Source organism: Apis florea, unplaced genomic scaffold (assembly GCF_048593485.1).
Source record: "Apis florea isolate Af1SG1 unplaced genomic scaffold, ASM4859348v1 contig_3496_pilon, whole genome shotgun sequence".
Lineage (NCBI taxonomy): Eukaryota > Metazoa > Arthropoda > Insecta > Hymenoptera > Apidae > Apis > Apis florea.
The window spans coordinates 2,700,141-2,727,787 of NW_028256773.1; the positions used below are offsets into that span (position 1 = coordinate 2,700,141).

Sequence of the window (27,647 nt, forward strand, 5' to 3'; positions counted from 1 at the left end):
TTATATTATATAATAAATTATTTCATAATTTAAAGTTTTTTATTATTTCAAATATTTATAATAAATTACATTTCATTAAACAAAAAAATTCAAAAAAATAAATTATCTAATATTTTTAATGTTTATAATTTCTTATTATTTTTGTGTATGATATTCTTACAAAGTATTTTTTTATAAATGCATAAATATAAAGAATATCATTTTATATATAATAAATATGTTATTTTTATAATATAGATTGTAACTAAATAACAATATTATGTATTATTTGATATTATAATATAAACAATAAAAATATTAAGGATATTAATATTTGTAGTATTTATAAAATAAGATAACCTAAAATTTTAACCTAATACTTTTTTAATATATATAATGGAGTGGCAGAAGATATTAGAAGTTCTTACATGTACATCAAAATCAACATTTCTTTTACAAAAAAATATAAAACGTGAAGATGAAGTTATGTTTCATTTATGGAATGATCAAAATATAAAGTAAGAAATAAAAATTGTAATGAAGAATTAATATTTAATTTTTATGATTTTAAATATTAATATTTACTTATTTTAATGAATATTTTAATTTTTGTAAGAAATTTTTATTATTTTTATTGTTATGACATTATTTACACAATTAATTTTATTATATTTTATTATTTAAATTTTTATATTCTTTCATGTTTAGAAAGCTTGTACATTTATGGTTGGAAGATCATTATAATAAAAAAGAATTTAAATCTATTACCAAAGCACAATCTTTTAAAATAATGGGAAATAAAGAATTTCAAGCAAAAAACTATATGAAAAGTGTTGAATCATATACAAAATGTGCTCTTTATGCCCCTGTGAATAGTTGTGAATTATCAATTGCAATTGCAAATAGATCTGCTTCATTATTTTATTTAAATAGATTTGATGTAAGTAAAAAATAAATAATATATATTATTTATTCTTTATATATATATGATTACATATATATTATTTTACTATATTAAAATTTATTTTTATGATTTATATTTGTTATATGATCAATACAAATTGATGATGAAAAGGATTGTATAAAAGATATTGAATTAGCAATTAAATTAAATTATCCTAAACAATTACATTATAAATTATATTTACGTGCGATACAATGTTATTTAAAATTAGGCAAACATCATTTAGCTAAAGAAACACTATCTAAAATACAAAAATTAATTCATGATCCTAATTATATGAAACCTTCTATGAGAGGTAAATAATAAATAAATAAGTTTACATTTTTACAACTATTATTTCTTTATACTGAAATAATTTTTATGATAAAATATTTTATTAACTTTCAGATAATATTGAAAAAAAAATATGTAACATAACATTTATTGAGTCATGTGTTCAAGATATTGTACACAATAATGATGATATATTGAAAATAAAATCCCAAATTATATTTGAAGAAAATACGAATTTTCCTAATGCATCTATAACTGTAGATAGAATACATAATGATAAATTAGGAAGGCATGTAGTAGCAAACAAATTTATTAAAAAAGGTGATATTCTTTTTTTGGAAGAACCTATCAGTTTTGTGTTATTAAATCATGATACATATAGCTTTTGTCAATACTGTAATAATTTGAATACTGACATTCCTGTTCCGTAAGTAATTTATTTATATTGATATTTTTTCATTTTTTTACATATTAAAATAATTTTTTATATACTAAAATATTAATAGTTTTTTAAAATATTTTCAAAGATTTTTAAAAACTATTGATTTTAGAAATTAAGCAAATAAAAAATTGGTACACAAAAATTTCAAATTTTAATTTGAGATTTATTTAATAAATTATAAATGTTTGTGTTAGATAAAGTAAGATGAAATAGAATGGAATAATTCTATCATCATAAGTTCTGTCTCTAATGTAAATTATTTATAACTTTGGAAAATCAATTTTCATGTTTATTTTTATTTCTAGAATCAACTTATGAATATATTAACTTTTTGTATATACAAATTATATTTGTATTATATGATTTCAGATGTAGAACATGTTTAAATACTTTTTATTGCAATGAAAATTGTTTAACTAAAGCATGGTCTTCGTATCATTGCTGGGAATGTCCAGGAAATCAAATGAATCTTTGGAAAGAAATTGGAATAGGACATTTAGCTCTCAAAGTTTTATTAACTTGTTCAACTATAACAGATAAGATTAAATTCAATGAAATGCAAAATTTAGTTACTAATTTTGACAAGTTATCTATGGATGATTTAACTATATATGGAATTGTATGTATATTTTTGAAAAATATATATATTAGAAAATAAAAAATTTTATTTAATTATATATAATAAATATATATATAATAAAATAATTATAATAATAATTGTTACAGACAGCTATTATGCTTACTATATACTTATTTAAATATACAAATTTTTTTAAAAGAAATAATCTCGAAGATTGTTTAATGAAAAAATTTTTGGATAATTTTTTTAATTTAAATTTTAATATTTTAACAAATAATGACAAACAACTTTATATAAGTTCTTTACTTTTACGATATATTCTTCAACTTATTAGTAATGGACATGCCATTACAAAATCAAATATATTTTTAAGTAAAAATGATTCTTCCATTATCCAACAAGATATTATAGCTACAGGAATTTATCCTTCTGCAAGTATAATGAATCATTCTTGTGATCCTAATATAATTAACATGTAATGTTAAAATTTATATATGATATATATATATTTTATATATTTTATATATTTTAGAATCCAATATATTTTTATTGTTAAATTTTAGCTTTGTAAATCAATATCTTATTGTCAGAGCATCAAGAGATATTTCTCAAGGTGAAGAAATTTTTAATTGTTATGGTACAGTAAAATTTATTTAAAAAAATCTATTTTATTATAAACTAGATATTAGTTATTTATTGAAATAATAAAACATCTATTAGGTCCACACTACAGACATATGACAACAGACAATAGACAAAAAATTTTAAAAAGTCAGTATTGCTTTATTTGTAAATGTAAAGCATGCACTCTACCAAAATTACAATACTTCATGGTAAATATAAAAATTTTTTTATTTTTTGAAATATTCCAATTAATAATATTTCTTTTTAGTTTCTTTTAAATAATTTTAACATATGTTGCAACATATAATTAAATTATAAGATTATATTATAAGATCATCTTTGCAGGAAAGATTTAATGCAATGAAATGTTTAAAATGTAATGGTGCATTATGTAATATAAAAAATTCTACATATTGTTTAGATTGTGATGACAAATCTCAAAATCCACCTTTAAATAAAATAATACAAGCTAATGAAATTTTTCAAATATCTGAAGTTTATATTAATTTAGATAAACCAGAAAAAGCATTGGATAAGTTAGAAAAATGTTTGTATATTAGAAGAACAGTATTGTATAAATATAATGAAGACATAACAATTACATTAAATCTTATGGCAGAAATATATAAAATAATGGGTTTGTGAATATATCATATTGTATAATCAACTTAAAATTTTTTTAATAATAATATAAAAATAATAATGAAAAACTAATTATTTAAGGGCAATGGGTAAATAGTATTATGTGTTTGGAAAATACACTTGCTGCAATTAAAGAAAAATTTGGATCCTTCAGCATAGAACTTCTTAATCAATTAAATAATCTTACAGATATGTGTTTTAAATATTTAGAAAAAGAGTTAAATACTAAAAATACAAACACATACAAGTAAGCACCTTTAATTATTAATTAAAAATAATTTTATATCCATAATATTTATAGTTTTTTTATTACAGGAAGATAATAAAAAAAACTCAAATATTTTTAAATCAAGTAGAAGAAATTACAAATTTTAATTATGGGTTTTGGAGCAATATATATAAAGATGTAAAAAAGAAACAAAATCAATTTCTCAGATATAGTACTTATAATTTAAATAAATAAATAAATATACTTTATAAAAATTTATATGTTCATTCTTCCATAATTTTTCTATTTTATATATTAAATATATTTTTTTTTAATAATTTATTTATATCATTAGAATTCTTGAAAAAAAACTTTTAATAAAATTTAATTAAAAAATGAATATTTTAATAAAAAAAAACAATTTAATTATTTCTATTGTATATTATTGTATAATTTATTATTTCACTTATATACAAGTTTGACAATGCGCGCTTGTTATTACTTTATTTAAATAATAAAAAATACTATAAATATTCTAATTAGCTGTTATGGACTAAAAAATCAAAAGTATATAAATAAATATGAATTTCATTATAAGTATTTTTTATTAACCAAATTATTAACCAAATTTTAACGAAATATTAATTCATAACCAAAAAGTGAAATTGTTTGTATTTATATTATTACTAATAAACATTCAATTTGAAATTATTTTGTAATCGTACTAATGATAATAAACTGAAAATTTATGAAAAATAAAATTTATAATTAAATATAAAATTATGACAAATAAATATATCTGGCATAATTTAGAAACATCAAATCAATTTTATAGTACATTGCAAAATGTATGTAAATTTAGAAAAAAACATTTATTGGAAAAATACAATCAATGTGACTTACAAAAAACTATGATAAATAGTAATATTTATAAATTAAATAATGATTGCTTAATACTTATTTTCCTCTATTTACCAATTGTAGATAGAATTAGGATAGAAAGGGGTATATATAATCTTATAATATATAATAAACAATAATTTTTATTGATATTATACTATATTAATATTATATATTAATATATAATCTTTTAGTGTGTAAAAGATGGCAGAAAATAAGTCAAAAATCTTGGCATAATATAAAGAAATTAGATCTAAGAAATTATACCTGGGGATTTGCTTCTAATGCTAAATTAAAACAAATAAATACAGTTATTCTTAATAAAGTATTATCACGATGTGGCAAATTTCTAAATAAAATATATTTAGAAAAAACATTTTGCGAGGGTAGAGAAAGTGCATTGTCTATTATTGGTAATTTATGTCCTAATTTAGAAATCATTGATGTCAGTTATCTCCAAGTACCTTCAACAGGAATAACATCAGTAATTAATAACTGTCATAACATAAAGAAACTTAGTTTAGATTGTATATATCTTTTCGACACAGATTTGGAAAAACTATTCAAAGTAAATCAACAATTACAATTTCTTAAATTAGTTGACATTAAAATATCTGGTAAATGTTTATTACATTTACCATCAAATACAATAAAAGAAATTATTATAAAAAGATGTGATTATGTTTGTGATGATGATGTAGCAGAGGTAAAGTTAAAAAATTTTTTAATTTATTTTTATTTTTTTGTTTCCTAATATAATTTGTGAATTTTATATTTAGGCAATTACAAGATTAAATAATTTAAAACATTTTATAATATCAGAATGTTTTGATACTTTAGAAAAAACTACAAAAGCTATTGGCAAATATTCTACAAGTTTAGAAACATTGGAAATTATTGGTAAATCTAGCATGTTACAATTCAATGGTATATCACATGTAACTACATTAAGTAATCTTAAAAATTTGAAAGTAAGTGCAAATTGGTTTATTTGCAACTCTATTCTTTGCAAATTAAGTTCACATTGTCAACAACTGATTTACTTAGATCTTAGTGGTAAGTTTGATCATATAAATTCTAAGTTTCAAAACTTATATTATAAATTTTAATGTATCATCTTCAGATGTTCCAGGTCATTTTATTACAGATCATACTTTAGCAGCTATAGAAAAATTTACAAAATTAGAAATATTGATAACACGTGATTTATATCAAGTAACCAGCAATGGTTTATTACATTTATATAATTTAAAACAGCTAGTGTGTCAAGAATGTAGTTTCTTTGATATAACAATATCTAAATTTATTCAACATTCTTTTCAATTGAAGATATTAGATTTATCTGGATGTCGTAATATAACAAATGTTACATTAAGAAGAGCAGTGACAGCTACTAATTATAGAACTAATAACATTATTTTGAATTTATTTATTGGTGGAACTGCAGTTAATCTTGAAACATTCAAGGAAGTATCACCATTTTTACAAATATATAATACAGATTCACGTTACAAAGAAATATTTCCATTTCATCCAGATTCCATATTAATATAAATTTCTTATAAATGTATTTTTCTAAATATTTATTAATTGTATTATAAAATATATATTATATCATAAGGACATAAAATAAGTCTAATATTCAATGCATTTTTTGATTCTAAAATTCCAAACTTTGGGAATATTAAGAATAAATAATAAGAAAGACAAAAATAGGAAAAAAATTGAAAAAACGCTATTTCTAGAGAATTTTATAAATGAAATTAAATATAAACAAGAAGAGAAATAATAGATAAAAAAATAAAATAAGAATTGATTATTAATGGCATCTCTCGAATGTTAAAAGACATCTTTTTAATAGATAAAGTAGAATAAGAATTGGAAATTAGTACCATCTTGAATACTTTTAGAAAAATAATTTTAAAAAAATATCTTTGACATAAAAGATGGCGCTAGCAATTAATTCTTATTCTATCTTTCTTCCAGTTTTCTCTATACTTTTTTTTACAAATTTCATTTCATGGCATTATATATATATATTTGCTCTCCTTGTCTAACTTGTTCTATAAAATTTATACATTCGAAATAGTTCTTATATCTAAAAAACTTTTTTATAATATATATATATAGATAATATAATAGTTTATTATAATATAATTTATCATATATTTCTTAACCTATAATATAAAAATCTTAAAAGATCTTTCAATTCAATTTTTATGTGTTTTCTTAATGAATATTAACCGAAACGTATATTAAAATGAAGTAAGTTCATGTAAACAATTTTATATAATTTTTATTTTATATTATAGTATATAATATATTTTTATTTAAAAAATTATGATTCAAAAATGGCTAATAAAAAAGAAGTTTTTAAAAAAAAAAAGATACAAGATCATATATTAAATAATAAATTATTAAATGATTATGAATCATCTCAAATATTATTAAATGAAACTTCAGAAGAAGTAAATAAAGAAGATGAAGAAGTATTAACACAAAATATTGATGTAAAAAATAATACTCAATATTCAATAAGTGTACGCAAAATAGAAGATTTATGCAAGACTCCAAAAAAAAATGTTGCATTAAGAGATTTAGAAGAGATAAATAACATTAAAATAGAGAATATAGATTGCTCTCAAAATTTTAATGTAGAGACATATTCAGAAGAATTAATTTCAAAAAATATTAATTTTTTATCAGAAACATTAGCAACATGTAAAAGTGAATATTTCCATAATGAGAATATATCTGATAAAAAGATAAAAAAAAAATCTAGCAATGATTATAATCAATTATCCAATATGATTAAATCTGAATTATGTTATAATGAAGTAAATGATCTAGAAGCTATTGACATGTTACATGATTTTAATTCCATAATGGACTTTGAAGAAAATAAAATAAATACAGAATTTTTTTGTTCAACAATGAATGATCATGTACAAATTGAACAAACTATAGAAACATCCCAAGATCCAGAATTTGATCCTCTTTTTATTGCAAATGAAAATTCTAATGAAATTCCAGAAAGTATAACAAGTCAAAAAATAAAACGCAAACGTATACTTAGTCCAAAAATACAAAAAAAAAAGTGTCCCAATAATATAAAAAAAGAGAATGATGTGGAAAATGATTTTATAAACGATATCTTAGGAGAACTAGACATTGAATTATCATCAGAAAAAGAGGAAAATGCTGATGAATTAGATGAATTCCCTAAGGATGCATTAAAAGTATATAATTAAAATATATTTTGTGTAAATTATATCATATTATAAATAATATCAATTATTTTATTAACTTTTTATTATTTTATTATTTTTTTAGAGACTATATAATTTAGAAATAAAATTAATGCATGAAGTACCAGCTCAACATAAAATTGAACATACAGCAGGTACAAAACCATTAACAAAAAAAGAGAAAAAATTCTTTTTAGAACATGGACCATTAAAAAGTGGAGTATTTACCCCTAATGAAGATAAAATTATTAAAGATAATTGGAAAGCATTTTGTGAAGTATATTTGATTAATTTTATATATTTTTTCTATATATAATTTTTTGTATATTTATAAATGTAATTTTATAGACTCATAACTGGAATTCTGAAAATGTAAAACCATTTCTTCAAATGAAAAATAAAAATAAATTTTATATAAGAACCATGGAAGAAAGACAAAAATTTTCTCAATTTTTAGCCAATGGATTACCATGGAGATCATTATATAGTGTTTATCATAGATTTAAATACTTGTATAAAAAGCAAACAAAAAATTTTCAAAGGTATTGTGTTAAACATATTTTATAGAATTATTTATTATTATATTATTATAATTCAAATTTAATCATATATTTCTTTTATATATTTTATATTAATTATTTGTTTTTCAGATATACATTAACTGAAGATAAGAAAATTTTATCTTGTATGGAGAATAAACAAAATGAAAAAAAACCACATAAAAATTTGCTAAAATTAAGTAAAATATTAAATCGTTCACAACATTCAATTTGGTTACGTTATAAATTGCTTACAGAACAGATGCAAGATAATAAAAAATGTAAGTTTTTTTTAAAATGAAGTTATAATTTTTATAATTTGAATAATAAAATCTATTTAATTAATTTTTATTAAAGCAACATCTGAAGTAAAATGGACATTATCATTAATTGGCAAATTTATAAAAACTTTTATGCATGTAACATTATGTGAAACAGTGGAAGATTTAAAAGATGCTATTATTCCAAAACCTGTTTGGCAAAAATTAGAAGGAAAATTAAATATAAATTATGAAATACTAAAAAAATTTTGGATACATCAATTACATATGCAATTATTTTGTCCAGAACCTATTTATTTAAATGATATAAAAATAAAATTAATTGAATAGTAAGTAGAAATATCCTTCCTTATTTCTCTATTTATATTACAATAATCTCAGTCTCTTTTATAATATAAAATTATATTATAGCATATATGGAAAAGGAATTTCAGATACTCGAGAAATTATCTGGTCAAATGTTGCAAAATATTTTGATGGAATTACTACTATCTTTTTATGTAGAACATTTCTTTATCTAGTCCAAAATGCTTCCATACAAATAGGTACAAAATATTTTCCTGGTAAGCTTCTATATTAAATAAATAATAAATCATTGCTTTGTTCTATAATAATCTTAATATTTTTAATTTTATATGTTTATGTAGACATTGTGGATTATTTATATCATGAAAAAATACAAAATATAAGAAATGAATCAATGGATAAATTTCTTCCTAGACTATCTTATAAAGACGGTAAAGTTAAAATTATAAATGAAGACTTGAATGAAGATATCAATATATAATAAATGAATATTACACAAAGATTTTCAATATGATAATAGAATTTAAAATAAAAAAATTTTTGTAATATTTATATTTATTTTTAAAACAGAATTAAAAGGAATTGTAATTTATTGAATAATGTTTATACAATACATACATGCATTCCAATATTTTTCTTATGCAATTCAAAAAAATCCAGAATTAAACTTTATTCTTTTTTGATTCTTTTTCCAATGCTTTTTCCTTTGCTCTTTGATATAAAGGTACTAATTTTCCTTCTTTAGCAAGCATTTTGAGTAATTCCATTATTAATGGCAAATAATTATGCTTTCTTCTGATATTTTCAATCTGATATCTTTTAGACTTTCGAATTTCTTTCTCTATCAATGTTTGTAAACGTTCTAATTCTGTTGGATCACAGACATTTGCTATTTGCCGTTCATAAACTGTTTTTCTGTCTGTTACTATTGCCATTAAATTAAAATGTATTTCTCCTTCATTATATCTAATTGTAAATTATATAATTGTTATATGAAATAAATGATTGTATAAATTATATTTTATAATATTATAAAATAGTTACTTATTTATTCTTTTTTGTATTATGGGCTTAGCTGCTTGAACCCATTGATCTCCAAGTGGACAAGGGCCTAGATCCATAGGTCCATCTTTTAATCCATCTAATTCATATAATCGTCCATCTATAGGAACATAGCTCACAAAATGAAATACATCATCATCTTTAGATGCTTGTTTTGAATCATATTCAAATATTGTTTGTCTACAATGTTTATTTTATATTATAACAATTTATATTAAACAACTTATTAATGTTATTAAAATATATATTGGATAAATGGAAAATACCTTGAAAAAGAATTATGTACTTCTCTTATCACATCAGAATTGCTAAGAGCAAGTCCTCTCATATTAGCATCAAAACTCTGACAAAAATTTTTAAATTCTTCTAAATTTGGTCCCAATGATATATCAGAATGTTTACAATTCAATAATACACTCAAAATTGCTTGTGTTGCACATGCATTATTAATTACCTATAAGTAATTTTCAATATTTTTGTCATCTGATATTATAAAAAAATTTAATGAAAGATATAAAAATTACCTGTTTTGCAAAAAATATCTTATCCAACCTATTATCTAAAACAATACTTCCAGAAGGTTCATCATCTTGCACCCACTTGAATAAAAATATCAAACCATGTATAGGCCTAATAAATAAGAAATTATTATTAATATATTATAAAAAAAATGTAAAAACAAAGAGATGAATTAATTTAATTTATTTTTTAATTTCTAAGTTTAAATAATAATAAACTTATAATTATAAATATATAATATTAATTTTAAAAATTACACAAAATGGAAAATAAATTTAATTGATAATTGAAATACAATATTAAATAGGTTATGTCATATAGATTAGATTTACTTTAAATTATCAAATTGCTCATCATCTAAACTCCATAATTCTTCCACTTGAGCACCTTGAACACCTTTAGAAAAAAAAAATTATATTAAATACTTTATAATTTCAAAAAAATAATATTTTAAAATATAAGTGCGTTCAAAGTAACTGTCAAATATATACATAAATCTTTTAGCATAATCATATATATATATTAAATACATTTAAAGTAATGAAAAATAAATTTAAATGAAATTAATCAATTTACCAAATTCTTTTATTAATTCCGTAAAAACTCCAGGATCGCTTTCAATAAGACACCAATTGCCCGCTGAGTCCGCCATGTTTCATTTATTTACATAAATTCAAAATAAAATACTCATTGACTATAGTTTTTAAGTAGTTTTAGTTTTTAATTAGAATAATATGGATATTTATAAAGTGAATTATGTACATTGCAATATCACAATATAATGAATATTATTTGCTTCATAAATGTCTAAATCAATGTTATAAAAATCAATGAATAACAAAATTAAAAGAAAAACAAAAATAAAAAAATACTACATTGGATGTTTATTGTTTAATAAAAAATTTAAAAAAAATTTTATATAAAAATAGTTCAATATTCTCAATTTGTTTTAATTTTTTATTACTCTACAGACTTCTTATAAGATTCACTGTTTAAATAATTAAGGATTGCGTATAGTGTCTTAAGTATAAAAATTTAACTCAAATTGTAAGCACAGCCTGATTTATTAAGTGGTTGGAATAATAAAACATGAAAAAGTTATATAATCCTTTCATAATCATTAATTAATATTATAACACTAAAATACAATTTACACTATTTACAAGCAATAAATTAATTAAAGTTTCAAAATATATTAATAATCGTTGACCGTCATTCGTTAATTCGCATTATTAATAGTGTTTAACAAATAGTACATATATAGTACACAGTTTGAAACAAATTTTAGAGTATAGTTTATGCGAATGAATTTTTATGATATTATAATAGACATAAATTAAAATAATTTGAAATGAAAAATTTTAATTATTACCAGCGTGATAAAAGGAATTAATGCAAAAAATTATAAAAAAAAAGTACATTAATAAGCCATATATATCAAATATAAGTTACATTGATAATATAATTTAACTATTTCATTCTCATAATTTATAGATAAATGTTTATCTAAATGTATTAAACTATTAAATCCAATTCACTTATAAATGATTATAAGCAATAGTAGCACTTGGCTTAAAATTTTATTGAAATATTTTTGTTGAAATATTGTGATGCATATAATGAAAATCGCATAAATCTATAACGAAACACTATATGCTGGTTGTATATATTAACAGTTTTCATTAAAGCACCTAACATTGTATCGTTTGATTTTGATTAATTATTATTTTCTGTTTGACATAATGATGACAGAATATCTTCATACCGCCGCATATTAGTTTCAAATGTTTCCAACTGTTTTGTAAGATCTCCTACTTGTTCTGCGAGTGTTCTTTCCTCCATAAAGGCTTGAAGTTGAGGTGCACTTTGACATTCACGATAAAATGCTCCTAAATCGCTATTAGTATTTGTAACGGCGAAAGGCGTTTTCTATAATTTCAATATTTAAAGAGTTTAGACAAATCAAACGTTTCTATTATACTAAAAAGATAGGAACGTTAATTACCAAATCTACCATGATAAAATCGTCGTTGGCACTAGCCATTGAGCAACTACTTCTTCTTGATCCATTTTGCGAGTTGCATTTCGACGTTGCATTATCATTTGTAAGTCTTTCATTATTTCCATTGCTGCTATCTGTGGTAATATTTGTTGTTGCAGTCTTTGTACATGTAGTCTCTGCTGCTGAGACTGGAGGAGGTGAAGTTTGTCTAGGAGCTAGTAAAGAACTAAAAGGTACATCTGGTATAACAAAGTTCTCTTCATTAACAGTAACAGGTTTATTGACTACAAATGCTCCAACTTTAATAGTATCACTAAGGGATTTCGAAGTTTCTTCACTAAAATATAAACAAAAAAATATAAACAAAAGATTAATATAAATCTAAAAAATTAAAAATTATATTTGAATAAAATACCTTTGTTGATATCTAGCATGACGAGGACTTAAGTCAGAATGAAAATGATCACTTTTTAACATTATTGAATCACGCCCAGTATGAGTAGGAGATATAGTCATTTTTGTTCTATATGATACTGATAAATGAATTGTCCCCACTGGTGTACACAACTGACCCACTCTAACATGTTTATAATTATCACCTAAAAATTGCAATATATTAAGCAAAATAAAATTTTGATATAAAGTAAAGTATTTTTTTTTTATACCTAATGTATGTAGCTGAGGTTCTCCCATATAAATTCTATAACAAATAACATAGGAATCTGGACCTTGTCTTCTACTCAATTTATAAGCTGGAGTAATTCTTGATACAGATAATAATGATTTGAGTAAAATACCCATTCTGTTATATACTGTGTAAGTTACTCTTACAGTGGGATCACTATGCTCTGGCAAAACACCTAGGCTCCATGTTTCTAAAACCATTGTATCACCTTCAACGGTTCTTAATGAAATTTCAATACAAAGAGGTATGGTTGAATTTATTATTTCTCCACATAATACTCTTTTGGCTTCAGCCAAAACTTCTGGTAGATCATGAATAGCAAGATTAAACTGTACAATAAAAATATTCACATATAGAAAACTATACTTTTTAAATAATTTTTTTTAATTAATTAATATAAAAAACTATATTTTTAATATTCTAAATAAAATTATTTGTGTATTTATTTATATATTTGTTATTTCATAAAATTTTATATTAATATAAATTTTATATAAATTTATAAATTTTTCTTAAATAATAAAAGACAATAATTTACTTTTTAAATGTATTATATAAACAAGATAAATGAACTTAATTAAGAAAAAAATTAAAAAATAAATTTAAAATATATTAAATCAATTTGAGAAATAAATATATAAATTATCTATAATATATATTATTGTAAAGTTATCATATAGAAAAGCTTACCCAATCTGTTCCAGATGAATTTGGCTTGCACTTTGTGCTAACCTTTTCACCTGACCTCGACTGCACAATAATTTGAGCAGCTTTTAATGCCAAAAATTTGGTAAATTTATCCAAATCCTTTTTATCTTGCATGCTCAACTTTAATGTGGACATTTTAATGTTATTAATTATATTTTTATGAAATTTCTTTCAATAAAACACAGATATGTGCTCAAAAATATCCAATTCTACTAAACTTTATAAAATTTTGAATATGCCAAAGCATCTCTTTTTGTTTGTAAAACTACATGATGAGATAGTTTTTGACATTCATATGTGTAAACCATTGCATTTGAATTAGCAAATGATGTTTTTTTTTCCTATGATTTGTTAATGCAGATATTCCAACCAAAAAACAATAATTTGACAACAGGATAAACATCATATCGCTGCATTATGTTGCAACAGCTGCGTGGCAGACGATAGATATTAGGTTGATTCTATTAATTAGAATCTTGTTTTTCGTAGATTAGTTATAGAAACAAATTCGAAAATTTTATTCGAATTAATTGATCAATCTGAATATCACTTTTCTCGAAGAAATGTATAACGATAGTAATATCGAATATAGTTTTTATTTCACTATTTTTATGACACACTGTAAGATCGATCGTGTTTCGTATAGCAATTACCTTAACATAAGAAGCGTTCACATGAATAATATATAATTACTAATTTGCTGAGTCAGAAGTAAGTTCATTTTGTTAAATATAATTTATGATTAAAACAAGAAAAATAGAAAGAATAAAAAATACATTTTTGTTAAGAATTCAAAATTTGTAAATTTCGAATTGCAGAATCACACCGCGTTCAGAAAATAAGAGTCAGCATAGAGCATATATATTATTTTATATATTACATATAAAAAATAAATATAATAATATGATATTAAGACATGATTTTTTAAATTATTTAATAAAATGTCAAATTTATTATTATTATTAATTATTTTACTTGATTATAAATTAGTCTTGATTTTAATTCTGAATAAAAATATTGTATATATAATTGCAGATATAAATGTTCTGTCATTTGATTGGTTAATTGAAGTGTTCAACAATTGATGAACTAAAATATCATTTTTAAAATATAGTACTATTTTCTTTTTAATTATTTTAGAAAAAATTTTTCATTTTTTACATTTTTCCTATATTTTTCAATTTGATTGTTTTGTATAAAAATTTAGTGATAATTTGTTATTTTCAAATTATTTACAACACTAACTTATATTTTACTTTACTGCACATTTTATTCTTTTTTTTTTTTAAATAAAGCATAAATTTAAATTATTTAAATAAATTAGAATTTAATAATTGTATTTACTGAAAATATGAGATGTAATAATAATATAATTAAAATAAAAATAAAATTAAATTAATCATAAAATATATTCTAATAATAATATTCAATGAATATTCTTATATCTTCTTATACGTTTATTATATATTTATTATATATTTTTATATATCTATAATTATATATAAAATTATAAAATTTATTTTTATTTATAATTAAATTAATTATTTACATTTACATAATATATGATAGTGTGTAACTATAGTACTATAAAATATAACATAGATGGCGTTGTCAAATTTTATTATTTTATTCTTATTATTCTTTGTGTACATTTACATCAGATTCTTTCGGCGCATTCCGATAGACGGCGTAGCAATCACGTCGTGTTAATTCCCGCTATTACTTTTAGATTAAAATATAAGATTCTAAAACATTAATCCTCTTCAACATAGTTGATAATGATTTCAAGACAATTCTGGAATATTCCTAAATAATTTCTTTTCAATCACTTGGATAATTGTAAAAAAAATTAAGAAAAATATTAGTAAAAAATAAGAAAGTTAATAGTAGGAACAGGAATGTGAAAAATAATTATATAGAAGGAAATAGAAAAAATTTAGAAAAAAAAAAGAGTACAGAAAAAAAAGAAAAGAAGAGCAAAAGTTTGAATTGAATTATATTAAATAATTATATTAAGCAAAAGTATAACAAGTGCTATTACCGTACTAAAAAACGAAAAAAGAAAGAATGACTATCTTTGAAAAAAATGAAAAAATGATCAAAGAATTTTTCAAATATATGAATAAATAATTTATAATTTAAAAAACAGCGCAACAAAGATAGAAGAAAATAGAAAGAAGAAGAAAAAAGAAATAAACAGAATTTAAGAAATAATAAAGTCTCTATTAGAAGAAATGATAGAGATAAAAATGAAAAAACACAAATAAGGAAAAAGATTCGATGAGAGAAATAATAAAATAAATATTGGAAAAAGAAAAAAATAATAGAAAAAACAAAATAGTTGGAGAACGAAGAAATTAAAATATATAGAAAAATTGAAAAATTGAAAAAAAAATTAAATAAAAAAATGGATAGAAAAAAACGATAACATATATATCAGAATATAAATACTAATACAGATTTATTAATCGCAGTCATTTTATTATTGATTAATATATTAATTCAAAAAAAATGACATGATTTTACTTACTACTAATTTACTAAATCAAAAAAGTAAATAAAAATTATAAATTTCTTTATAAATGATATATTTATATATATTTTTATTTCATTTACAATCCGAATACTATAAATAATATTGTTAGATTAACCAACTTTTTCGTTTATGCGATCACAATCTAATTCCATATGAGTCAATTAAAAAGAAATCTATCTATCAATAAATAAATAAAATCGCAATTATATACTTGTATCTATAAATGATATGTCTTAAATATGAATCTTTATCCATATATAAATAATTACAAATGAGATATTTTGTATTTTTTGATTACAATATAAAATTATTTTATTGATGTATTTGGAATAAAAATTATATTATAGTTTTAAAAACTAAATTTTATAAAAAAAAATATTAAAAAATATAATATTTACATTACAAAGAATAATGAACAATTTTTTATAATACTTATAATAATTAATATAAGAAAACTGCTACTTTTATGATGGACTGTACAGTTATAGCACACAGCATGCCAACTGCAATGGAAATTTCCACTCAAGAAGCATTCTGTTGCCACCGTCTTGTAGACGCTTCATAGCCGCGCCTAAAAACCAGATTGCATCTTTCAGAAGACTAAATCGAAGGTCATTCTCATTTTTTTTATTAGTTTTGATTAATTAGATTTATCATATTCTGGATCATTTAATAATTTATATAAATATTTATTGCATATTAAATAACATTTAATGAAATAATCTAAATATGGAATCATATGATTATTTGTATCTTTTTGTTTTTTTTTCAATAAAATTAAACTAAAAAATAATAAGATTTTCTGTGCTATAATTTAAGAATATCATTATTTTGGGTATTTTTTTCATTCAAGAAATTTTTCAATATAATAGATATATACATGTATCACAATTTGTATCACAAATTGCAATAATTTTAATATAAAAATTAAAAAAGTTTTATCAAATATTTTTTATAAGTATGAATTAATTTAAATATCATTTAATCGGTATGACTAGAATCATAAATCACAATTTTAATGATAAATGATTTTATTTTTAAAATAATATATAGATTTTAATCCAAAATAAATTCTGTTAGGACAAGAACATAAAAATACTTATATTTTGTAAAAATATAAATTTTATTTTATATTTTTAATAAAATATTAAAATATTAAAATACATAAATAAAAATATACTATATATATTTAATATAAATTTTTCAATCAAAATGTAAAATTTCTTATGCGAATAAAATATAAGAATGAAAATAGTGACATAATGAGAACACGAAATGGCCATGAAGTGATGTAAAAGGAAAGAACATATTTTCAACTTTTTTCTGATGTAGAAAGGACAAGCTAGAAATTTTAAATTCGAAATATCGTCGCAATATTTAGAAAATAGAACTTTTTGATCTATATTAAAAGCATCGTATACTTTTGACAAGAAATGTACTCAGGGTTCGAGAGGCCTCGCGTGGCCTGGTCCCCTCCCAAGATAAGAAGGCCTAAGGGGCCCGGTTGAACGTTTGCCACAACGTTTGCAAGACTTCCACGCTTTTGTATTAGAAATGTACTTCGTTCGATTAATTCTTCGTTCGACTGACTATGTATTTACATGAATTTGATTTAATTATCCACGTATAATGAATATCTATCACGTAGAGAAGTTGATCTTTTATTATTCGACATTTTATTTAAAAATGAAAAGCAACGAGAAAATTGCAAATATTATTTAGAGGTTATGTTTCAATAATGCCACAAATAATTAGAGAGTAATTAATAATTTTTAATTTTTTATTAAACTATCCAAAAATCTATAATACTTTTGCTTAATAAAATTAGAATTTTATTTTGACACTGAGATTACTATTATAATTAAAAATTATTAATATTAAAATATTATTATTATCATATAATAATATTAAATTTAATTTTTTATATATTTTTTAAATTTATGTCTTCTAAAAAATTATTTAATTTATCGATTTACTCTAAATTAGATATTAGATTATAAAAAATATAAGTTTTAATGTTAGAAAATCATTTTATTAACATGAATGTTTAAATTAATACATATATACATATATATATATATATATATGTATATATGTATAATGTATAATCTAATATTGATATTAAACACAATAAATCCAAAGTTTCATAATAAATAAAAATTTAATTAATAATTAATATTAATATTAATCATTTGAAATACATACGGAAAACTAAAAATCTACATTACCTACAGTCCCAACAACGAGTCAGAATAGATGTTTCTTGTTATCACTACAGACGATGAAACTTATCTGTAAACATTGATTGTTCTTATTAAATATTATATTAACAGTAAATTTTTCATATGTATAACTTTTAAATTAATGAATTTCTAGAATTAAAAATAGTATTTTTGGAATTTATTTATACTCGTATATTATCGAAAGATATAAAAAAAAGTCTATAATTTTTAGTATCCGCGCAGAAGATAACTATTAATTTATTAATAATTGATTTAAATGTGAAATATATATAGTGAAATAACATAGAACAAAGAAAATTTTATTAGCATTTATCTACAGAAAAAGTTTCAAACCACGATCTACGCATTAAAATTGAAAAAACCACGCAAGCGATAGATAGAATACAAGGTCGAATTTCGTACAGGCATATCTATAACATGAAGTCACGTTTATGACTGCAATATAAGCACGTGCTGCTGCGTTTTTGCTAATATTTTACAAAGATAACAGAGCAAGCAAACGATATTTAAGTGCCAATTATAATTATCATGAATCGATTATTCCTTGCCTGATTTGATACCGCGTTATTAAATTTCATTATGTAAAATAAAAAAATCGAAAACTATAAAAAATTGAACGATGCTTATAATTTCCTTTTTTAGTATATTTTATTTGTCGTTGTTGCAATTGTCATGAAATTTTCAATAACTTTAAGCAGATATTTTGATACTTTGATTATGTATATATACATTTATATTTTATATATTTATTATATTTTCAAAAATATATGTAAAGAATACTATGAACTTCTTACACATTTTTTGCCATAATAAAAATAAAAGATTCAATTGTTAAAATATTTGAAATAATTGTTTACACATACATAAAATTATTAATTATCAATATTTGTAGTAATACGAAAACGTTTCAATTTTACGTTATATAACTCGTACGAAGAATTACATAACAGTTCCTCGGCATTTTAATTTCATGTTCTAGCTTTTAATAATATAATAAAAAATCTCACTTACACAAAATATAAATATGTTTTAAAAACAAATGATGAAATTTTACACATATTTTTTAAATGCCTGAATTTTTTTAAACGATAAGATACCATAGATAAAACAGTTTATAGATTTTATAACTATACGAATCGCTTAATCCTTAACAATTTTTGAATTACAATTATTAATATTTGAATTTTATCGGGCATATATTAAATGTAAAAGATTAATAAAAATTATATATCAAGAATAAATACAAGAGATGGCCGTATTAATATCGAATTATTAATACAAAATTTGATAAAATATAATAAAATGATATTATAATTATATTTTATCAAATTTTGTATTAATTTTAATTTCTAAACAATGATCTGACTATTATTACACTCTATCTATTCTATTTCTTTTCACTTTCATTCTCACTATTTATCACTTTTTATCTTTGATACAAAAGAGCATAGAAGAGTCAGTTAGTCGGAATCTGATAACACTAGTCAATTTTTAGAAATTCTCCATTTCTTCATATATATTTTCAGACACTTATATCGAATGGATATATCACAATTAATCTATTATTGACTTATGACTATTGACTATTGACTTATATAAATGATTAAATAATTGATTAAACAATGGATCAAACTGTATTTTTATTGACTGCAACATAATAAGAATGATGCTTATCCAGTTTAAATCAGTGGAGAGAATTTATTTATCTCTAGTTTAGTAATAAATGTTCGCTGATCAATCTCTGCAATCCATTAACAATAGCAATAAATCATAAAAAGAAGACTAATCAATTGAGAATGATTTTCATAAGTGACAATAATACAATTTATCTTGAAGTACATTGTGCGTAGGAAGTATAATCTGTATGCAAAGCAAGTAATAATACTTGAAAGAAGTGGATGTATACAGAGCTCATAAATCATACAATTTTAACAATCGATTTTTGGCGGTAATTTCAAATACAAAATTTGTAATATAAATTATCGTTTACAATATATTTTTCTACGATCGATAATTTTAAAAATTTATACACTTTTACTAAACTAACTTTTATTAAACAACCTTCTCTTTTCAACTAGCATTAGGAAAAATAGTAAAAAAATAGAGAAAAGAAATATAAAATAATTTTTCACTATATTTTTGATAGATCTTACATAAAAATACAACATATATTTATATCATAAATGAAATGTTATAAATTACACTCAGAATTCATATATGTAATTTCGTCTTCGATGGGAAACAATTGAAGTGATGCAATATAAGTAAACAGCATCATAGAAGAATACATTATGGCACGGTTTCTCCATTGAAAACAAAGTTCAAGGCTCAAGGACAAATTGTTTTGCACCAAGGGTGGTTTTCATCCTAGAAATAATCGATTTAACTAAATCTGACCTGGATGTACACACGTGTCCAATTCAAGAAAGATCACGTGGGCGAAGGACCAATATCGTTGTAATACTTTCGCGAATTTTTTGCATGCATCTGCGTCATCATCGTCCATCTATCTTATTGCGACCTATATACAGATCCAGTAAACATCGATTGCGACACTAAGACGCCTTCAACATTCTCTCTTTTTTTTTTTTTTGAATTCTGCCCGATTTTTGAACATCTTAAATATTGATCACCGAACGATCCATCATTGGATTGATAAATCATCGTGTCTTTTGCTAACATTGAAAAGATCAGGTTGAAAGATACATTATTTTTATAAAACATATATATGAATGATATTTTAATAAATTGAATGTTTTAATACATTTAAATGTAATACTTGTTTGTGATAGTGCCTTTGATTTTGTTTGTATAAAATATTGTTTATTACTTATTCATGGATAAATGATAGTACGATCGATATGAAAAACAATTTTGATGGAAATGATTGAAACAATTATTGAAATGATTATATAAAATTTGAGAATATATATTAGAAAATATATTTATCAGATTTTTATATTGCATTTATTTACGCATTAAAAGATACGATATCGTATAATTTATGAAAATATAAAAGAATAGAAAAGAGAAAAGAGAAAAGAGAAAAGAGAAAATAGAAAAGAAAAAAAAAAAAAGAGTATCTTTAATCTCTACAATAATGTAAATAAACATGATAAATGTAAATATAAAATCATAATGATATGCTGATTAATCACGTACCAGATTATACGGATTTAAATTTTATGATCCTCAATTACTCTCTCATATAATCATGTAATATTTATTTTAAATATAAACATAATTTAAATATCTTTCGAGCGATATAATAGTCACATCGGAGTCAACAACCATTCACTTATTTTCAATGATATACAATATGCGATACGTATATGTATATATTACCAAGCAATCTTTATTCCATTCAAATATAAATTATATTATAGATAAAAATTCTAATATTCCCGCGATGTATAACATCAAAACTGTGTTCTCAATGCACCACATAGAGGTCACATACATCTTGTTCCTAACCTATATATTTGTTCAAACTAGAACACAAGGAAATAGATCCTCAACACTTCATTTTTTTCTTCTCATTCCCTTATCATTAAATCTATGGAATGTTTCAACGACCAATATGACATACGAGTACAATGAAATAGAAAGATCGACTGAGAACAATCAGGATCATTCCAGTTATACGTCGAGACGAAGGAAACCAAATAAGTACAAAGCTCAGCGAAATCCTGACGATTGGCCTCGTAGTGGAAAATTTTCTTCCTTGTGAACACGTTGCGAAACAGAGCTAGCCGAGTAGTTTCACGTTACCTACGATATCAGCGTCGCAAAGTTCAAATCTTGAGCGCAATATCGTATTGCCGTGATAAAGCTTTGCTGCGCCACTGGTCGACGGTTTCGTATTTGATTGTCGCGCGATCTTTTACACGACGCCACACGAAAATATGCGTCGTGAACAATCTCACATGCATAACCATATATTGAATTTATAATGATTATAGTTAATAAGAGAACAATGTTGTCACTTTAATTTAATCATTGTACCGGGGACAAGACGCAGTACTGATGTAATTGACATCCTTGATGTCTCTCTAATTTGATGTACATGTAAGATTGACATATGAAAACAATCAGTCATTGATTATACAAGGATTATTGATATTTCCGCTCGGTCTTTAATAATTTTACAATTATGTAAGAATGAATGGAGAGAAACTAGAGATAAGTAATTGGTTTTGGCATTCGAGGGCGAGATATCACGTCACAAATGTGACACACGTCGTTAATATTTTATATTTTTGAGACGAAACACCATGATCATAGATACAATGTTTGTATCTAATGGTATGTAACTGTATTGCGCATAAAAGAAATGGCGTATCACTGTTGTGTTTGCATATGAAAAGACATGACGCAATACAAAATAGCAACAATTTTTAATACAATTGAGATACGTAACTCGTGTTAGTTTTTTATTTGGACCCCAAATGGAAAGATATTTTACCTGCGAAAGAATATTGAGATTGTATGATTGACATTTATAAAAATATAATTTAATCGTTTATTCAAATTCAATTTTTGAACATTTCTGTAATGTTTTTAAATATGATTCGAGATAAAGATTAGAATTAATATATAAAAGTGTGGATTTTTACTGAAATATTTATTCACGAATTATGATTAATCTTTAATAGTAAATTGGATTGTAAATAAGTTGGATCCTGACATTTATTTTCATACCACTTTCAAATCCTTTCTTCCACATTATCTGAATGTTTTTTTTTTATCTATCATCAGAAAGGACTATATAGTTTTTTTCTTTTCCTTGAAACAAGTTCTTATCTCGTTACTTAACATAGAATATTTCTCAAAGTGAATGATTATATTAGCTGTCTCTGGTCGATTTTATATTGTGATTAATGAAAAATGCGACTTTTAATTACGTTTTTTTTTTTTGAAATATTGGGAACTGCCATTAAAAATATATGGAAATCAGTAGAAGAAAAAAAAAATTATTTATCGATTGAAGCGAACTATTCGAATCTTGTATCGCATGGAAATTTAAAAATTCAAAAATAGACATATATTTTGTATATATAATCACTTTAGATTAAACGAATAATCAAATATTAGTTTCGTTTCAAAAACTTATTAAAAGATGGTAGATATTTATTTGCAAAATTTGAAAATTCACCGAAAGATACAGAATAAGAATACATTACGTTATATTAGAAAAATGAAATAAATCTTTATTTAAACTAGATCTCTTTGCACATATTCAGAAATATTTCCTTTTGGACAAACAAATCCGCGGTTTATTTATCAAAATAACAAAAGTACACGTTATTCCTTTGTAAACGTTATATCACCGCCGATGCACCAGTTTCAAACTTCGATATCGAAACCGCATCGAGGCCACAAAAACATTGATCTCTAAAAAAAGCGAAGCACGCGTCTCGACGTTAAAAATAATCTTTGTTTGTCTCGTTCGCAAAGATTAAATTCGCAAAACCTAAATGATCAAGTGCAAAAAAAAAAAAAAAAAAGGAAATTAATTATATAACAATCGCTTTGATTACATAGCTCTTATTTATACTGCTCGGTAATACGCCAATCGGATTGAGGCGCATCGACAGTTGATTCGGTAATTGGCATAGGTGAAAGAGACGTCTGCGGCAATTTATTCGAAAAGAGGAGTCAACGATTCCCTTAACCCCGATCACAAATTAGGCAAATGGATTGATACCAATTTATACGATGATCGAACGAATAACCAAAGTTCATAACAATTTGTTCTTTCGTTTCTAATTACGGATTCGACCTGCCATTATTTATTATTAGGCGACGAGAGGCGCACGAGCATACGACGTCGATTACGCGAACGTTAAACCGGAGGTTGAACGACTCGATTCGAATAAATGTAATTAAGGATCGTGTCGACCGGTTTCGATTTTAATTTTTTATTTGACGAACGCCAGTTGAACGGACGCCGTTTCTCTAGGAGTTTCCATCGCGAGAAATCTCGTCGTGAAGAAACGGAAACGAGATAATTACGCGGGAACGTTTAAAATATTTATTCGATTTGATGAGTGTCGTATCGATTGATGCAACTTGTTGGTTGTGAATAAGATAGTTGTGTTTTCGTATCGTATTGATCTTTGCAATAATCTTCGCAAAATTTATTATTTTTAATTTTTTAATTTTTCATAAAAAGGTATTTTAATCTTTTTTCCGTAAGTTTCAGATTATAGTTTCGACAAAAGAACAAAAAGATATATCGTCATACGATGTAACACGTTTATCGATATTGTTAACAAAAGCTGCTTATTACGCGTAAAACGATATTGCGTGCATTCCAAAATGACATAGACACGTCAGTGTCAAAGTGATGGATGTTCGAAGGAAAGGCAAAATGAAGAGGAAAAAAAAAAAAAAAAAGAAAAGAAAGAAAATAATCGAGGCGCGACATTTTAATCTGCGCATATTTCGACGGCAAGGTGTCAATGATGTTATTAACCCTGATCCCTGAGAGAATGTAATAGGCTCGAAATAAATAACGATGAGATCATAAAATTGTCTAATCTTGACTGCTGACACGTGCACAAGTGATTATTTCTGTGATGTCAATGAAACGGGAAGTGGAAAATATGCAAAATTGCGTGATTCACCTATCACGATGGGAATACTTATTTGTTAAAGAACCAAGTTTAAGTTACGACAGGAAAATGCCGATTATATTTTATTTCGTTCGAAATAAATTAGACTGGCTCGTATGAATTTCAATAAAAAATCATTCGAACTGGTTTTACGATTTTAACCAGAAATAGTAACTATCAAATCACACTTAAACGGAGAGATTCATCTGTGGGCGAATCTCCAAATATGCGACAAATTGAATTTTTTCACGTTTGCCAAGAAAAAATTCATTTTTTCTATCATATAATTATCCTATATTATTGGTTAATAATAGTTGTAAATATATCTATAGATTTAATAATGATCGTTTGCAAAAATAATTACGGATTTGTCTAAATATTAGAAAATTAATAATTCTTCTTTATATTTTTTGTGATGAAATTAAAGATTTTTAAAAAAATGATATTTAAAGAGTAACGATATATTTGAGATCAAAATCTAAATAAATAATAATAAATGAATTTAAATAAGTAAATAATAAATAAATAAATAAATAATAAATAATAATAATAAATAAGAAAAAGTTAAGATTAAAAGTATACTCTTCATAAGTTGTAATCAATAATTTTTTTAATATTTAATAATAGCAATTCATATAAAAATATATTGAGTAATATATATTTGAATAATTTATAAGAATTTAAATCGGTATTTAATTAAATATTATCCGCCATGTTAAAAATGACGATAATCTTACACTGATTAAATCAATAAATAAAAGTAAGTATTGTTTATTTCAAAATCGCTAATTATATAAATAAAATATTTTTTTTAGAAACTATTAGAAATTTAATTACACGCTAAGTTAAAGTTATTGATTCTTATATAAATAAAATTTTTAAATCAATGACTTACATCATAAAGTTATCCGAAGGAACCAGTGACTTTTAATCCATTTATATCTTAAAATAGTATCTCCAATCTTCTATATTTATTGTTTGGACAAAGAATGAATGAACATATTATATACATTTCGTAATTCTTGATTCAGTTTCAAGTAAGGAAAATATTTCTCTCGTTTTACATTTAAGAATGAGAAGAGAGTGAAATAAATTACAGTTGCCTTGAAATTTCAGATTCAATAATCCATGATTTTGCGCTTTTAACATGTATTGTACGATTTCCAGTTTTTTGTTCATTTTGCTTCGAATAATTTATCACGTGAAATAATCTAAACGAGCACGAGATTCGAGGAGCACGAAAATACAATTGATACGGCTATTAAATTGTAAAATGAGATATAACATATGTTGATTTAAAGTCAATTTTATTTATAGCGTTTATTCCTAATGAATGTTGCAATAAAACTGTTGTACAATTATTTTCCTTACTGGAGTTTATACATATACGAAATATTATAAATTAATTCAACAAATTTTTTTATGATAAATCTTTTGCTTATAAAAAAAGAAGCATAAAAATTTAATTATTAAAATTTCCATTCGATTAATTCCAGAAAACATATACGACATTTTTGAAAAAAAACGTACATGTACAATAGGCAGAATATGTATTTGGCAAAATTTCACTTTAATTTACCTATATAAATATTTATCGACGCATCGTTCGAAACACCGTTTCCCTCCTTTGGTAAGAGTTAAAAGTAAATAAATCGATTCACATTTCACCGCGTGTCCTTTGGTTTGCTTTCAGATCCAGAGATTTTGCGTTGTAATTGATTTCATGCCGGTTTACTAACCTTTCTACTCGTCTAACTACCGATCGACTCCGGTAGGTCACGCACAAAGTTATGGACGACAAAAGAGAGGGGAAAAAAAGATATTTGAAATTCGTAGGAAGCGTTACAGCGCCAGATGCGCGATCTGTCGGCATCGATATCGTTAACCTTGATCCTGTGGCGGCGTGGGCATCGGCCGAAGCAAGACGATTACAAAGCCCAATAGGTGGATAATGACGTAGAAACGCGTTCGACGTAAATGGATTTGGCATGTGCGATGGGAGTGGCGAATGGTTTCGCAGGCGAAAAAGGAGACGGGTGAAAGAAAAAGAGGTGAAAACGAACGAATGGAGGGGATTAAAAGTTAGTTGTGCGAGGAAGGGAGGAAATAGTTTGGTTAGGCGATGTTACGCGACGAAGAAAGAGAAGAGTGGAGCGAAGAAGATGAAAAAGAATACAACGCGACGAGGACGATGGAAGTGGTGGCAACGACGCTGTCCCTAACGATGGTGGTGGTGGTTTAACGTCGTTGGTAGAGGTGGCGAACATCGTCCGAGAACCCAGAGAAGTG

At 23.4% G+C, this 27,647-nt stretch overlaps 5 protein-coding genes and 2 long non-coding RNA genes across 15 annotated transcripts; 3 read left to right on the top strand and 4 right to left on the bottom strand.

The window, feature by feature from the left end:
* The first annotated feature begins 128 nt into the window (after positions 1 to 128).
* LOC100869695 (protein-lysine N-methyltransferase SMYD4) lies at positions 129 to 3,987 on the top strand. Of its 3 annotated transcripts, none has more exons than XM_086913150.1 (11): positions 129 to 497; positions 688 to 919; positions 1,055 to 1,238; positions 1,331 to 1,643; positions 2,028 to 2,277; positions 2,385 to 2,713; positions 2,802 to 2,875; positions 2,959 to 3,071; positions 3,208 to 3,499; positions 3,586 to 3,751; positions 3,806 to 3,987. In XM_086913150.1, exons 1-11 carry the CDS (start codon positions 376 to 378, stop codon positions 3,825 to 3,827), a joined length of 2,097 nt encoding a protein of 698 aa, XP_086769276.1. In that variant the 5' UTR covers positions 129 to 375; the 3' UTR covers positions 3,828 to 3,987. The 3 variants fall into 3 exon arrangements, with proteins under 3 accessions (XP_086769276.1, XP_031776274.2, XP_086769275.1); XM_031920414.2 differs by having other exon boundaries at positions 3,820 to 3,987; XM_086913149.1 differs by having other exon boundaries at positions 2,802 to 2,851; positions 3,820 to 3,987.
* A 169-nt stretch (positions 3,988 to 4,156) lies between these two features.
* On the top strand, positions 4,157 to 6,262 carry LOC116413874 (putative RNA-binding protein EEED8.10). Of its 6 annotated transcripts, none has more exons than XM_086913157.1 (5): positions 4,157 to 4,717; positions 4,807 to 5,025; positions 5,161 to 5,318; positions 5,392 to 5,668; positions 5,736 to 6,262. In XM_086913157.1, exons 1-5 carry the CDS (start codon positions 4,495 to 4,497, stop codon positions 6,164 to 6,166), a joined length of 1,308 nt encoding a protein of 435 aa, XP_086769283.1. In that variant the 5' UTR covers positions 4,157 to 4,494; the 3' UTR covers positions 6,167 to 6,262. The 6 variants fall into 6 exon arrangements, with proteins under 6 accessions (XP_086769283.1, XP_086769286.1, XP_086769281.1 ...); XM_086913160.1 differs by having other exon boundaries at positions 4,157 to 4,279; XM_086913155.1 differs by having other exon boundaries at positions 4,807 to 5,318.
* LOC147656713 (uncharacterized) lies at positions 5,731 to 6,379 on the bottom strand. Its single transcript, XR_015293608.1, has 2 exons — positions 5,850 to 6,379; positions 5,731 to 5,774 (listed from the first exon to the last, which is right to left on the bottom strand). It is a non-coding gene; the product is annotated as an uncharacterized LOC147656713 (long non-coding RNA).
* Positions 6,380 to 6,568: 189 nt separating this feature from the next.
* On the top strand, positions 6,569 to 10,023 carry LOC100865297 (uncharacterized). Its single transcript, XM_003690725.4, has 7 exons — positions 6,569 to 7,851; positions 7,946 to 8,137; positions 8,209 to 8,402; positions 8,511 to 8,680; positions 8,757 to 9,009; positions 9,092 to 9,243; positions 9,328 to 10,023. The coding sequence occupies exons 1-7, from the start codon at positions 6,964 to 6,966 to the stop codon at positions 9,465 to 9,467; spliced, it is 1,989 nt and encodes a 662-aa protein (XP_003690773.4). The 5' UTR covers positions 6,569 to 6,963; the 3' UTR covers positions 9,468 to 10,023.
* On the bottom strand, positions 9,524 to 11,448 carry Uch-L5 (ubiquitin carboxy-terminal hydrolase L5). Its single transcript, XM_012494740.3, has 6 exons — positions 11,144 to 11,448; positions 10,900 to 10,963; positions 10,573 to 10,678; positions 10,315 to 10,502; positions 10,031 to 10,228; positions 9,524 to 9,952 (listed from the first exon to the last, which is right to left on the bottom strand). Exons 1-6 carry the CDS (start codon positions 11,217 to 11,219, stop codon positions 9,649 to 9,651), a joined length of 936 nt encoding a protein of 311 aa, XP_012350194.1. The 5' UTR covers positions 11,220 to 11,448; the 3' UTR covers positions 9,524 to 9,648.
* A 164-nt stretch (positions 11,449 to 11,612) lies between these two features.
* Positions 11,613 to 14,814, bottom strand: Atg13 (Autophagy-related 13). 2 transcript variants are annotated; one of them, XM_012494739.3, is made up of 5 exons: positions 13,945 to 14,814; positions 13,235 to 13,583; positions 12,985 to 13,168; positions 12,582 to 12,906; positions 11,613 to 12,496 (listed from the first exon to the last, which is right to left on the bottom strand). In XM_012494739.3, exons 1-5 carry the CDS (start codon positions 14,095 to 14,097, stop codon positions 12,284 to 12,286), a joined length of 1,224 nt encoding a protein of 407 aa, XP_012350193.1. In that variant the 5' UTR covers positions 14,098 to 14,814; the 3' UTR covers positions 11,613 to 12,283. The 2 variants fall into 2 exon arrangements, with proteins under 2 accessions (XP_012350193.1, XP_012350192.1); XM_012494738.3 differs by having other exon boundaries at positions 12,573 to 12,906.
* A 1,719-nt stretch (positions 14,815 to 16,533) lies between these two features.
* LOC147656714 (uncharacterized) lies at positions 16,534 to 27,172 on the bottom strand. Its single transcript, XR_015293609.1, has 4 exons — positions 26,938 to 27,172; positions 26,254 to 26,323; positions 18,727 to 18,790; positions 16,534 to 17,069 (listed from the first exon to the last, which is right to left on the bottom strand). It is a non-coding gene; the product is annotated as an uncharacterized LOC147656714 (long non-coding RNA).
* Between the last annotated feature and the right edge of the window lie 475 nt (positions 27,173 to 27,647).

Excerpts from the sequence above, each read along its gene's own strand:
- LOC100869695 (XM_031920414.2), top strand. The coding sequence starts at position 376 with ATGGAGTGGCAGAAGATATTAGAAGTTCTTACATGTACATCAAAATCA. Across the intron at positions 920-1,054 it reads TTTATTTAAATAGATTTGAT|GATTGTATAAAAGATATTGA; the intron begins GTAAGTAAAAAA and ends GATGATGAAAAG. Across the intron at positions 2,714-2,801 it reads GATCCTAATATAATTAACAT|CTTTGTAAATCAATATCTTA; the intron begins GTAATGTTAAAA and ends GTTAAATTTTAG.
- Uch-L5 (XM_012494740.3), bottom strand. The coding sequence starts at position 11,219 with ATGGCGGACTCAGCGGGCAATTGGTGTCTTATTGAAAGCGATCCTGGA. Across the intron at positions 10,964-11,143 it reads GGAATTAATAAAAGAATTTG|GTGTTCAAGGTGCTCAAGTG; the intron begins GTAAATTGATTA and ends TTTTTTCTAAAG. Across the intron at positions 10,679-10,899 it reads GAGCAATTTGATAATTTAAA|GCCTATACATGGTTTGATAT; the intron begins GTAAATCTAATC and ends CTTATTTATTAG.
- LOC100865297 (XM_003690725.4), top strand. The coding sequence starts at position 6,964 with ATGGCTAATAAAAAAGAAGTTTTTAAAAAAAAAAAGATACAAGATCAT. Across the intron at positions 8,403-8,510 it reads CAAACAAAAAATTTTCAAAG|ATATACATTAACTGAAGATA; the intron begins GTATTGTGTTAA and ends TTTGTTTTTCAG. Across the intron at positions 8,681-8,756 it reads GATGCAAGATAATAAAAAAT|CAACATCTGAAGTAAAATGG; the intron begins GTAAGTTTTTTT and ends TTTTTATTAAAG.
- LOC116413874 (XM_086913155.1), top strand. The coding sequence starts at position 4,495 with ATGACAAATAAATATATCTGGCATAATTTAGAAACATCAAATCAATTT. Across the intron at positions 4,718-4,806 it reads TAGAATTAGGATAGAAAGGG|TGTGTAAAAGATGGCAGAAA; the intron begins GTATATATAATC and ends ATAATCTTTTAG. Across the intron at positions 5,319-5,391 it reads GTGATGATGATGTAGCAGAG|GCAATTACAAGATTAAATAA; the intron begins GTAAAGTTAAAA and ends TTTTATATTTAG.
- Atg13 (XM_012494738.3), bottom strand. The coding sequence starts at position 14,097 with ATGTCCACATTAAAGTTGAGCATGCAAGATAAAAAGGATTTGGATAAA. Across the intron at positions 13,584-13,944 it reads ATTCATCTGGAACAGATTGG|TTTAATCTTGCTATTCATGA; the intron begins GTAAGCTTTTCT and ends TTTATTGTACAG. Across the intron at positions 13,169-13,234 it reads ACCTCAGCTACATACATTAG|GTGATAATTATAAACATGTT; the intron begins GTATAAAAAAAA and ends TGCAATTTTTAG.